General features: G+C 50.3%; 1 protein-coding gene across 4 annotated transcripts in view; it reads right to left on the reverse strand.

The window, feature by feature from the left end:
* Positions 1–3,031: 3,031 nt before the first annotated feature.
* Mapk4 (mitogen-activated protein kinase 4) overlaps positions 3,032–13,268 on the reverse strand; it is a 147,762-nt gene continuing 137,525 nt past the window's right edge. For all 4 annotated transcript variants that reach the window (XM_087593298.1, XM_087593295.1, XM_087593297.1 and 1 more), the window contains 3 exon segments: positions 12,392–12,553; positions 8,123–8,324; positions 3,032–5,573 (listed from right to left, as the gene is read on the reverse strand). In XM_087593298.1, the coding sequence (XP_087449424.1) occupies positions 4,877–5,573; positions 8,123–8,324; positions 12,392–12,553 (1,061 nt within the window). In that variant the 3' untranslated portion in view covers positions 3,032–4,876.

Consider the following 13,268-nt stretch of genomic DNA (forward strand, 5'->3'; position numbering starts at 1 on the left):
TCGGGCAGAAATTATCTGTAGAAGCAGTTATTTCTAAGACCAGAGGTCCTGGAGCTCGGTGGCTCTCCCTGCCCTTGTGGAGCATTGGCCAATATTGGTCCACGTTGGCAAAGGGAGCAGAGATGATAGATGGGTTAGGGTGCGGGGGTTTGGAAGCCCTGAGTATGTAGGGTGAATAAGACTCATGGGGACCAGCTGCAGGGAGGCAGGTCAACCTTGGATGATTCAAGGCTTTTGTATATAATTTGGGGGCCTGGGGGTAGGAATGTCTAGGATGGGAAAAGGTCATTGGCTGAAGGCTTAGGGTACCAAATGCCTTATTAGCATGGGAAACATTTCAGGAATCTCAGGCGCTAGTTGAATGGGTTCTTATCAGAAGAAGTTGAACCTGTAATCTATCTGAGGCTACATGACATTCTACAGGTAGAGATGTGTGTGTGTGTGTGTGTGTGTGTGTTGGGGGTGGGGAGTTGAGTTCCCCAGATGAGGGCAGAGAAGGGGAAGCCCTGCCCATGAAGGGAGTTCTCCATTATTGCCATTATTGCACCAAGCCCCAGCAGGCTCTCGACAATGGTAGACTTCGACCTTAATTAGCAGTTTTCCCACAGCTAGAGGCAAAGAGAGGCAAAGGAAGGCAAAGAGAGGCCTTTCCTGACCCAGATCCTCTCCTTTGTGCCCCACCTGCTGCTCCAGTGATGATCCCACCCATGCACCCCACATGAGTTGCTGCCATGACTTCGGTCCTTGGAAGACCATGTAGGTTCCAGCTCTGCCCCTTCCTAAGTCGTGGCTTCAGGCGAAAGGTTCCCCGTGCTCTAGGTGTCAGTCTACCCCTCTGCAAACTGAGGGGCTTGAGTGGATAATCTGTCAATTCCCACCACCTGTGTACAACTGTACTTGGTAACGAGCGAAGGGAGGAAGGCAAGACTTGTCTTGAGGGGAGGAATTCTTTGGTACTCACAACCAGTTATGAGGGGCTCTGTGACCCTTCTCCCTCTTCACGGGTCCGAAAGAATCCCAGTTTCCAAGTTGGCTTCACATTTGCCTGTGGTCATCCCAGCTAGAAGTCTGGTTTTGATTCAGGAGAAACTCGGATGCTCTCTATAGGCCTCGTTAACAAACATGCTTAGGGAATGCTAAGTTCTATGAAGTAGAATTTAGCTAAAAGAGTGTGGCCTCCAACATGACTGGAAGGTAGGTGGTGTACTGACCGGGGAATGTCTGTGGCCAGTAAACCGGGCCCTTTTAACGGCGGTTCCCAACCTTCCTGATGCTGCAACCCTTGAATACAGTTCCTCATGTCGTGGTGAGGCCCAAACATAAAATTACTTTTGTTGCTTCCTCCCAACTGTAACTTTGCTACTGTTGTGAGTGGTAATATAAATGTCTGTGCTTTCAATGATCTTGGGTAACCCCTCTAAAGGGGTCATTTGAACCAACAAAGGGGTTGCCACCCGCAGGATGAGAACCGCTGACTTAGAAGGTCGCAGAAACCCTGTGTCTGACTTAGAAGGTTGCAGAAACCCTGTGGCGTCTGGTACTAGGGATTGGCAAGCTTCTGTCCCCGGTCAGATACTGAATGCCTCAGGCAGCTGTGTCACGTGGTCTCCATTGCAACTGCTCAGCTCTGCTGGGAAGAGAGGGCAGAGCAGACTACAGCTGCTTACCTTGGGCGCTGAACTTGAGAAAGCCAAACCACTCAGTGACCAGGATAAATCCTCCAATGCTATTTCCCAAATCGAGATTTTTTTTTTTAAACCAAAAAAGCCATCCCAAGATAAAATGTCAAAAATTTAAATATAGAGTCAGAAATATGTGAATGCAAGAAAATAGCCATGTTTCAGTGAAAACCTGTAGGTTAGCTCACTGGCTCATGTTAAACAGCCTTCCTCCCTCCCCCCAGACCCCTGGAGAGAGGCCTTTCAGGGAAGTATTAATCTTAGCATCCTGTGGCTAGGTGTAATTGCGATATATCCTTTTGGGGACCTTCTCTCCTTCTTAGTTCTTTTGTGCTATTTAGGACACTAACCCCCCTCTCCACCCCGCATCCCGTCTTATACTCCTAATACATTCTAAAACATTTTAATATACCAGGCTTCACACTGTACATAGAAGTCTTTCTAATAAGAAAACTTGAACAAGGTTTCTGTCCCGACTGTGGGCTGGGTCTTCAGTGACATCACCTAGGTAGGGAGACACTCCTTGTGGTTGCCTGGGACTACGTATAATGTCCAGTCCCATATAAAAACCCCAAGACAGCTACAAAAGTGACCGAGAGCATCGGTGAAGTGGAACTACTTGATAAGGATGATTTGGGTCCCAGTAGGGGCACAGTGGGACTGTGTGAGTCTTCGCTGTGCTTCAGAACTCTGGGAAAGGTAAAGCCGATGCGTTGTTTATTTCTGGTTTCTTCCAGTTTCTATCTGCAGACTGCGGTTGACTGTGAGTATTTACTGGGGAAAGGAGCACCGCCGTATACTTGGCAGACGGTTCGGAGAGATTCTGATCAATGGCTCAGAAGCCTCTCATCTTGGTGTAGGCGCATTTCAATAGTAGTGTGTTCTAACCAGAAAGCCTTCCTAAGACGTCGAACAGAAACAAAAATGTAAAACTCTGGATCTATATCTGTTGAGTAACAGATGGAGCTGGGGCTTCATAATCTTGTCACATGTATGACAGAGCAGTCGGCTTCAGGTACCTGAGGGGTGTGGCTCAGGTGGCTACGTGGGACAGGTTTGTTCTCTGCGATTTCATGATGTTGAGACCTTCTATGACAATAAGGACCAGCCCTGATCAAAGGTGTGGAGTTGACACCAAGATTGTAGAGCTCTCCAAGATGGACGCCAGACCTCAGTAGCTAATTCTGATCACACACAGGTAGATTCTCTCCTTGCAGAACCCCCTCCCTACCCGGAACCCCACATTCACATCTCCAAACACTGTCTTCATGGTGCAGGGAGAAGCCAGCAAGGCTCTCATGACTCCAACACGGTAAAAAGATGACAGTTAATGTGACAATGCCCGACGGATCTATGTTCCAATAAAACTTTATTTGGCTCATCCTGATCAAGTTTAATAATATTTAACAGATTCTTTTAAGAACATGACTAATTATCACAATTCTCCGTGAGCTAGCGGTCAGTCAGCAGCATGTCCCTTTACTCAAAAAGTAAAGCTTCCCCCCGACGACAAATGGCACATAAGGGGTGGTGTGCATTGCATTTTTTTCTTAAAGAAAAAAAAAAAGGAATAAAACCTAAACCCTTTATATTTACATACTTTCCACTTAAAAACCCGGTCAGCATGATTGTTTTAAAATATATGTTTCTGATGCACTGTACGTTTCAATGTACAAACCACAGTCAGCGAGATTTAAGGTGCTGCGTCGTGAGAATGAACACAGCCCAAGGAGATCTCTCAACAGAGCAGCTGGACCTCTCGTGGGTATCTTTGGGATGTCGGCAGGGGGAGGGGAGGATAGATACCAGTGGCGGAGTGTTCAGGAACAGACCAGGGACTGTTGGTATTCCCCTCAACCCCCTGCCCCATGCTTTTCCTGCAGAGGCTTGGAACTGATTCCAAGTTTCTCTTAACCTGAGCCACCAGGATGCGATTACTTTGAATCCCTTTCTTTGCCTCGGGTTCTCCACCTTGATAGCTGGCTCTTGAGGACACCCGAGGTTAGGACCTTTCTTTAAACTCCTGGTTTATCTTTCTGGGTCTCTTGCCCGAAGGTTGCTATCTCTCAGGCCATCCCTTTAGGGTCTACTCCTGGCTAGGACTAAAATGATCCTGGGCGACATTAATGAAGGATGATGGGTGTTCTGCGGAGTCTTCCCTCCTAACTCATTTGTTTTTATGGAAAGCACCTTATTGCTTCTCCTACAAATGAGCCATTTGTGCCAAGAACATTTGGTCCTGAAATCGTCTTGGAGAGGAGCTGTGTGTGTGTGGGTGGGGTGGGTGGGATGCTGGGGATTAGACAAGAGGGATTCTCGCAATTTCCGTCTTTAAACTCATCCCTGTAGGATCTCCACTGGAGAACAATGGCTGTGTTGAGTCAGGAAAGTGCATAGGGCGTGCAGGAGGAGGCTGTAGGCACAGGCCTGGGAGATGACTAAGTTTAAGCAGCCCCCAAACTGTTCTGCTAGGAAGGAGTAACTTCAGACTGAGCTGGGTTGGGTTAATACAGGGAGGTGGCAGGTGAGGACATTTAAGCACTTGGGGAGTCGTAGAAATATGTCTGGCGACTAGGAAAAAGAAACCGGTTCTGTTTCCGGTTTCGGAAAACAGGAGCCACAGGTCTAAATTAAAGGGAAGGATGGGACAGACAGTAAGGGAAAGCGAGAAGCACTCGGGACCGTTTTCTGACCAAAAAGTCAGAGTGGCCCCAGCAGAGGAAGACATTATACTGTGGTCAGACACTGGTCCAGGGATAGGAGCTTGGGACACAGGCTTTATCCTGACACCACCAGGCTTGTGGTCCTAATGGCTTCACTGGGCCCAAATGTCAATTTGGGACTAGGTGGGTCACACGGCTTGGAAACTATGTCTGTAAGCTGTTTCTGACTCCTCGTAGGGCTGTAGACTTCGGTCTGAAATCCCTTTCTTCCCTTGTACACTCAACAGGCCTTTCCCTTTGATGGGAAACTGATAGCTCCCAGCCAGGGTCTGCTCAAACCCGCTCCCAGAGGTTAAAGGCTAGTTATTAAGGCAGTTTAAGAAATGGACATTCCTCTTGCTCCCCGGACCCGCGTGTGTTCTGCTAACCCCAATGCAGCAGAGAGGGGCTGAAGGAGTACTAGGAAAGCAAGGAAGCGGTCCAGCTTTCTGGGTGGGGTCTTGCTCCGGGAGTTCTCCCGCACCCCTTCTGTGCTCACCACCTTTCTTTGGAGAAGGCCTCTGTTTGCACGAGGTCGCCGGGGTGCTCGGAGATGCACGCACCATTCAGGTCGCCCAGTTTGTTTTCCGGTAGGTCCTCAGGTTTGGTGCAGAGCTTTAGGGCACGCGAGATGAACACATCTAAGTCGAATTGGGGACTGGCACCCCCATCAATGGGTGTTGGGTGTCCCGGGGGTGAAGCAGAGAGACGGGGCTCTGGGGCATCAGGGGGAGGACTGGCACGCTCAGGGCCACCTTGTGTGCTCTTGACCCACTGCGCGATCTCCAGAAAGAGGCTTGCTGGCTCATCCTCACGTGACACTGGGTCTGCTGCTACTGCAGCCCTGGGGGGTGCGCTGGCCGCCTGCTTCCAGTGCGACAGGTCCAGGATGAGCTTGGGTTCCGAGTAGTGGTGGGGCTTGTTGTCGCGCCACAGCAGCTTGTCCAGGTAGGACGGAGACCCCACTTTGTAGTCGCAGGACCGTCCATAGTCGGCCTCAAAGGCGCGCTCCATGGACGAGTGCGACTGCTCCAGGAAGCGCTCGGAGCTGCTCTGTGAGTCCTTGCGTGGGTCCACCTGAACATCCTCCGCCAGCGGAGTAGAGCCAGCACGTGGGTCGCGCTGCACCTCGCTCGCGTCCTGACAGCGGTCAGGCCGCCATTCCAGATCTGACGACAGGCTCACGGGATACCTGCAAGCGTGCAAAAGAAGGCACGATGTGAAGCACACCCAGGATGAATGGAGAGCCAAATCGCCTAATACCCGTAGTCTGCTTACAAGTCCACTCATTATTCCTCCTAGTCCCTAAAGGGCAGGTACTATCATCCCTCAAGGTTGGAGTGTGATGGCGCAGGTGAAAGAGAGCTTCAGGGGCCCAGCTAGGGGGGCTGATCTGTGAGTTTAGTCTTTAGTAGTCAATCAACAGCTTTCTTGGACACTCACTGCGTGCAGGCTTTACATGATGGATTTGTGAACAAAGCAACAAAACAGTCTTCCTTATGGAACTTTCTAATTGGTTCACCTATGTAACCCATATAACAACATGGGGTCGTGTTAAACTGGGGATCTGGACCCTGCAGCTCTGCACTGGGACCTGGGAGGCTCCCCGATGCTCCTGCTGATCCTCGGACTGCACTTTGAGTGGCAAGGCCAGTGCTTCCTAATCCTGCCCCAGATTTGAATCACACAGGAGGATTAAAATTAAGTACCAGGTATCCCTTGCTGCCCACTACCAATGTTCTGGTTCAGTAGGTCTAGGTGGCCCTGTTTGGGCATGTTTATGAGATTCTCCTAGGGATTCTACGCAGCCCAGGCTGATAACCTCTGCCGTGATGGATCTGGATAGGTGCCTTGTAGCCCCTAGCCTCCAAGTAGAGCAGATGGGGCCTGCAGAAAGATCACAGACACCATCGAGGGAGACCAAAGAGCCTTGGAATTCTGCCCTCTACTGACTGCCCCGTAGCCAAGGAGACTGAAATCAGATAGCTAAGAGCAAACGGAGGGCAGATGGGCAGGCAGGTGGCTGGCTATCAGCTCTGGCTGAACCCCTTTCTTATGCCAAGTATTGCGGTTGGGAGCACAGACAAGGTGGCAGCTCCTGGCCAGCTGCTCCCTGAGCCAGAGGGCTGGTGCTCACATAGGACAATCAGACCAGCCAAGGCCAGGCAGGTGCAGCCCATAGGCTATGGGGGTACTCTGGCTGGAGAGGTAGGGGAAGGACTTGTGCTACCCACCTCCCAGGGAACACCATTAATGTGGGCATTGCCCTCAGAGTTCAATACCACCCTTTGCCTGAATGCCCTTGAAGTTGCAGGGGTTTCTAGGAAGAAGAGCTGGGAAGGACCAGCATCTGTCTGGTACACTCCAAGTGCTGGCCATATATGATCTACTATCTTGAGATAGTAGTACTCTATCTGAGAGGACTTAGTTTGACCACCACAGTCCTAAAGATGAGAAGATTAGCATGCCACAACAGTGAGTGTTCCTGCAATAGGGACTTGTCCTTTGTGCAGGTGTGACAGAGAAGCCCAGGAGCTTCAGGTACTACCCTGAACTAACTAGCAGTGACCTGGGGTACCCTGCTACAGTCTTCTCTGGTGCCAGTCCAACACTGTGAGCCCTGAATTCTGTGGCATGGAAGGGGGCGGGCACAAGTCTAAGAACTAGTCTCAGGCAGCCTCAGCATGAGGCTGGCGGAAGAGCCTATTAATCTCCATCCTCTGACAACAAGAAGCTAACAAACCTGCCCCAGATAACGGTGCCCTGCCCCCGCTTTGCACCCCCTCAATTTTGAAACCTATCATCTGTCAAATGACTAAAAAAAAAAGAGAAATTGCCTCTCTGTCATTTATGTAACAAGCTGTCAGAGTCCCATGGCAGTGGGGTTCCCAGTGAGCCCCCTCGGAGCTGACGCAGCTAAGCACCCCCTCTACTGCTCTTTCTAAACCAAGCAGTACTGGGGCTGCCTCCAGATATTAGCAGATGGTGGTGCCCCAGTGCCTGATCTGAGAGAGCCAGGACAGGAAAGGATCTGAGATCAGTACTACTCCTGCAGCAATGGTTTAAACATCTCCGTGTCTCCAATACCGACTCTTGCCAAGGGTCCTAAAGCCAAGTGAAGCACAACATTGAAGCTCTTAAGTGCGGGACACAGATACATTTTGGGGATGGCCTTACATGGGTTTGCTGTGTAACATGATGCCAACGTCTTAACCTCGCTATGCTATGACTTTCTCCTGGACAGTAATAATAACATGGCCTCTATCAAGGATACCCTCGGGAGGTGCAAAGGATGTGCGAAGTGAGAAATGTTTCATGACAGGGAATTGTGCACTGTTTCCTTGCTTTGCGTTGTCACCGTTGACCTTCCAAGGGCAAAATCATGACTGAAAGTGTTCAGTGGTAGGGTGGGTTACCTAGCATACTCTAGGGAAAAAAAAATCCAGCCTGTTCATGAAATGCTACAGCAGACACTCACTCACACTTGCCCCCGTGTGCCCAAGTGTTCACTGGTCTCAGGGTATCAAGGAAAGCTGGGGGCGTTGTTCTGAGGAATGGAAGTGCCTGGCTCACCCAGCTGGCTAGTTACTGCGAATGTTTGGGGACAGGAGAAAGGCAGCGAACTAACCTGGGAAACGTGCCAAGTACAATACATAAAACAGAGGTCATGGAAGCTCAATGGCCAAAGGGAAACAAGAGGACAGGGGAACATGGCTCCGGACGCCAGCCCCGGACATTCACCTGTCCCAGTTGGAGAGCTGGCTCTGACTGGCAGCCATCAGTACGAGGTCGTCGATCTCGTCTTCAATGCGGAAGGGGTGTTGTGAGGTGGGCTCATCCTCGGGGCACGAATACGGGCTCATGTAAGGATGCTGTAGCCCCATCTCAGCTGTTAGGCGGTCCATGGGGTTAAAGGTCAGGATCTTCTCCAGAAAGTCAATGGCTGTAGGGAGCAAAGGCCGTAAAGCTCGCATGCTGTCCCTGTCATGTTGAGAAGGGTTCTCAGCGTGGGGACAGTCCCTGGCACCTGTTACTTTGTGTTTGCAGGAAATGGCTTCTTGATTTTGCAATTGAACTAAACAGGGTTGCAAATGGATAAGGTGGCTTGCTGAAGGTCTCACTGCTGGGCAGAGGAGCCTAAGGCCACAGTCTGCCTTATACCAGTCTGCTCTAAACACAGGGGTTGGGGACAGAAAGGGGTGATTCTTGAGACACAGATGTTCAGTTCCACTGGGATCCTCCTGGCAACATCAGGGACAGCTCACAGGAGTGGGGTTCAGGGTATTCAAACATATTGCCTCTGACTGGGCTGAGGAGAGGTAGGAGCCCACAGGAGAAAGCCCTGATGGGAAAGATGAGTGTGGAGGTGTGTGGAGGGAGAGGGCAGCACAGAGGATGCACATGCCATGCCTCCAGTCTGAGGACAGAGTTCTTTCTACAGTATGTCACCCTTGGACTTCTCACAGAGACAGGTGACTTAATCAATACTCAGAAACACCAAGCACTCTGTTAGCGGACACCTCCTGTGGTCGTCAGCTACCCACCAGTGACTAGGTGCAGGGGACTCTGGGTGGCAGCCACGTAGGAAAGGCCAGGACCCTTGTCACAACAGTGGCCATTTGTCAACATGTATGACAGTCTATGAAGCCCTCAGCAGCTGCTAGTTATTTGAGGTATGCTGGTTGTACAGCATCCTGCACCCAGGAGCTACGTGCATCCCCCTGAGCAGGGCTGTGCCCTGGTTTATCTCAAGGCCTGGCTTGGGGATCCATAGAGCTTCTCACCCCATAAATTTTACTGGCTCTATCTGAGCCGTGGTTATTCATGTTCTAGCCCACATGTGAACTCCAAGACCGGGGTATCTATTCTCACAGATCTTCAAACTGAACTGAAACTGGCCCCTCATAACAGCCCTGGATCTCTTGTCAGGAAACATAACCAACAATGTAAAAATCAATGACTTCAGAAGGTTAGCGGCTTCCCAAGAGGATGCATGTCTTGTATGACCCCAGGCTGAAAGAACAGATAAGCAGCAGAGACTCTGAGCCCTCCCTGATGCTCAGAGGGTCTCTGGCTGCAGAGCCAGAAAAATGATCCACCTTAAACTGCTCGGGACTGCACAGGTTGGGCAGGGTACAGCAAGTCTTTCCTCTCTGGGACCTCTCCTCAGTCCCACATGCTGCCCAAGGCCTTTAGGAAAAGCAAACGAGCACCAAACCTCTATGCTCCACTGCTATATTCAAGAGAGGCCAGTGAAGTTGGGAGGGGAAAGCGCCAACCCAGGCTGCTCCCCTGACAGGGGTGACATTGTTCTCGTCCCTCTCCCTGACAGCCCAGTCTCCAACCAGTGCCCAAGACAGAAAAGTCTTTCCTCTATCAATCCTAGATCTGCTCCCCCTTAATCTTCATCCCTGGGCTTAGCTCTGCTGGCACTGGCCCCTGAACCAGCATGACCCCTCTGTCCTGTGATTGGTCTTTGTTTTAAGATAATGGTTTTGTACCCTTTCTCATAGCATTCCATTGGTTTGCTTCTTCGAGACTCTCCTGCGTTGAGGGTGGCTTGTGACTGCGGCCATTCTGGACTAATATATGTATCCTGCTTCAAGCCCAACCACAGACCCACATTCCTACAGGAGTCTCTGAAGTCTGCTTGGTTTCTGCTGAATGTACTTGCCCAGGGTGGCCTTGAACACTTTCTTTATAAAACAGATCTGAGGGGCTGGTCCTGGCAGAGCCATTCAACCTTAAATAGCTGAAGACATTTCTTGAACAATGAGAACCGTCCTCTCATCCACTGTAGCCCATCCAGGGTTCTTAGCGTCTCAAGCATACTGGAAAGATTCCCTCTGGCAGGTGGGTAGGATTCAGCTCCTCACCCAGCACATCTGTTCCTACATCGGTTTTGTCTTTTTTTTTTTTTTAAACCAGACTTTCCCCTTTGGATGTATTTACTTGTGTCTCTACCAAACTAGACGTACCACACCCACTTGTACTATCAGGTCCTGCCTCCCTGGATCTTTCAACTGTCATGTGATGGTCACTCAAGCTGCTGAGAGATGATGTCACCTGGAGTTTCTTGTACACTTTGAGGGTACAACCAGGCAGATCCTTTGGCTTCTCTTGGCTTGGAAACCTCGAATACACAGTTAAAGGGAATGAAGCTGAAGGCCACCATGGGCTCTTTTTCCTGATGCTTTCTTACCACAAGACCAGCGGTTGCTGGGGTTACTCCTGAAGACAAGAGGCATACTAGGGAAACATTAGCTGAACCTTCACAGTGGGAGGTAAGCTAGCAAGCCTTGAAGGGGTGTTTGGTCAGCTCCGGGGTCAAGTACAGATATAGAAGTTGGATTGTGGAAGCCCATATAGACTCTGGGCTCTTCTTGCTCCTTCGGCTTGACCATGCCTATGTCCCTTCGAACTCTTGTCCCTAATTCACTCTCCCAGCTTCAGAGGATTAACAAATGTTAGGGCCTTGTATTTGTTACTGATTTTGTCTGGAGGTAATGTCCTCCTCTCTCAGAGCTACCTCATCGAGGGCTGCTGGGTGTGGCTGCTTGCGGAGAGGAAGGAGATGGGCAACAAAATCAAGATCCAGAACTCCTGGAGTTAAGCCACTGGCTCCATTTCCCCTCCTTTCTCTGGGGAAGGAGGGCCACATGCTAAGCCTTCCACATGCATTGGAAGGGCTGTCCCAGTGCCTGAGGTGACCTTGTAGAGTAAGCCCACCGTGTTGGCCCCTATGTTTGCCATCAGACTATTATGGAACAGAACAATTGCACCTTTGTCTTTTCTCAATAAGAAGTCAATCTTACTCAAGCCATTGGGATCTTGGATCCCTCTTAAAATCGGCCGAGGTTGAATCCCACCTACATGACAGACCCACCGATGATGTCGCACATACAACCTACAGAACAATTTGTTTACACCACAGGCCTGAGCTCACATTACTTATCTGTCACCACCAACCTACTGTGGTTTGGATTGGAAATAAATGCCCTCCAAAAATGAGTGTTGAAGGCTTGGTCCTTAGAGCATTGATAGTCTGAGAGTATCAGAATATAATTTATCTACTAAAAAGTGGTGGAGTGGGAGGGCTCTGACCTCACCAGTAAGTCCATCCATCCGTGGGTTCATAACTGAATAGGCTGTCAGAGGAGGTGATGAGGTCGGATTAGACGAAGTGGGTCCCTAGGGTGTGTTCTTCAGGGGTGTGTCCTGTTGGTTGCCACTTGCTCATGTTCTTAGGTTTGTTCCTCCCTCCTCTTGTTCCTGGCTCACAAAGCGACCAGTTTTCCCTTTGCCCTGATGCCCTGATTCCCAAAGACCCATACACAAGGGGGTTGGGTGACTGAAACTCAGAAACTGTGAGCGAAAACGAACCTTTCCTCCTTTATGTCTCTCATGTATTTTGTCACAGTCAGGGAATGCTGACCAACACATGCTCTAAGGAACTACCACACCTATTTTACAGTTCGGAAGCTGTTCTGTTCAAGTAGCGACGACACAGCTAGTCACTGGAAAGTGGGAGCCGAGCATCCGTCTAGCCCTGAGACTGAGAATGGCATTTTCTATACTGTATCATGTCTCCAGTAAGGGAGGCAGGCAGAGAGTAGAACATGCAGTCCCTCTAGTGACTGCCTCAGGGGCTGCCGCGTGGCCAAAACCTGCACTCTGAAAGCATGGGTTGACTATCCCTTATCCAAATTGCTTGCTGCCTGGATCGTCTTTGGAATTTCAGGTATCTTCTGATCTTTAAAATATTTATATATTCCTTACAGGTTGTGAACTCCCAGTCCCCAAATTGAAACACCTTAGTGTTCTAAATGGTGAAACTCTTTTGAGCTCGTAGCCAGGAGAAACAGCAAGGGGTTTCTTGCACCCATTGCAAGGGGTGCTTGATGTCGGAATCCTAGACATCATCCTTTGGATGGAGGACGACCCACCCTTGCCCCTGCCTGACATTAAAGCCAGAGCCCAGCCTCTCGGGATGGAATACCAGTGCATTACCTTCACGGTTGACATCCGGGAGTAGCTTACGCAATGGCCTCTTCACCTCCCAAGTGCTGCTGACAAAGGACGGCATCACCCTGAGCAGCTCCTCCTTGTCTTCCTCCCGCACTACAGGGATGGTGTCTAGGATGAGCTGCATCTGCTCAAGCTCGTGAGCCCCTGGGGAGGCAAATGCCACATGGGTGAGTTCTTACCTTGGACCATACATGGGGAGGCTCCACAGTAGCCCCGGCTGACTAGAGGACGCTAGGGGAATAGTGGGCAGCACCAGGCTCAGAACCGAGGGACTTGGGGTCTAATATTCACTGCACCACTAATTTGCCATGTGGCCATTGCAGAGTACTGCTGTTTCTGGGGCTGGCTTTGCTAAATGCATGGTTTAGTTGCCCATGAAATGTCGTTTAGGGACTCATGTATTTGAACACTTGGACCCCAGTGGGTTAGTGCTACTTTGGGAGACTGTGAACTTTTGTGACATAGAGCTTACCTGGCTGGCTCACAAAGGCCAAATGGGGAAGACCTGGTGGTCAGTAGCCCTGGTTCTGGCTTGAGTTCTCTGCTTCCTGTGCACCACTGAGATGTGAACCAGCCGTGCAATAGATTTCCCACTACCACTGAACAGGCCACTTCATCCACCAAGCCCTCCCTCCCCGACACAACACTATAAGCCAACAACAGCTTCCATGAGGTGTTTCTGTCAAGTGTCTTGTCACGGTCATGAGGACAGTAACTCGTCTAGTTCTGTCTGAGGTTTCTCTACTCCGCCAGCATCTGGCATCTCTGGAGCAGGTATCTCATGAGGACTGAGCCATCTGGTGCTGAGGCCATGGGAGCAGCAAGGCTATGGCTTTGCACACTCTCCACAAGGCTGGGG

Source organism: Rattus norvegicus, chromosome 18 (genome assembly GCF_021556685.1).
Source record: "Rattus norvegicus strain SHRSP/BbbUtx chromosome 18, alternate assembly SHRSP_T2T, whole genome shotgun sequence".
Taxonomy (NCBI): domain Eukaryota; kingdom Metazoa; phylum Chordata; class Mammalia; order Rodentia; family Muridae; genus Rattus; species Rattus norvegicus.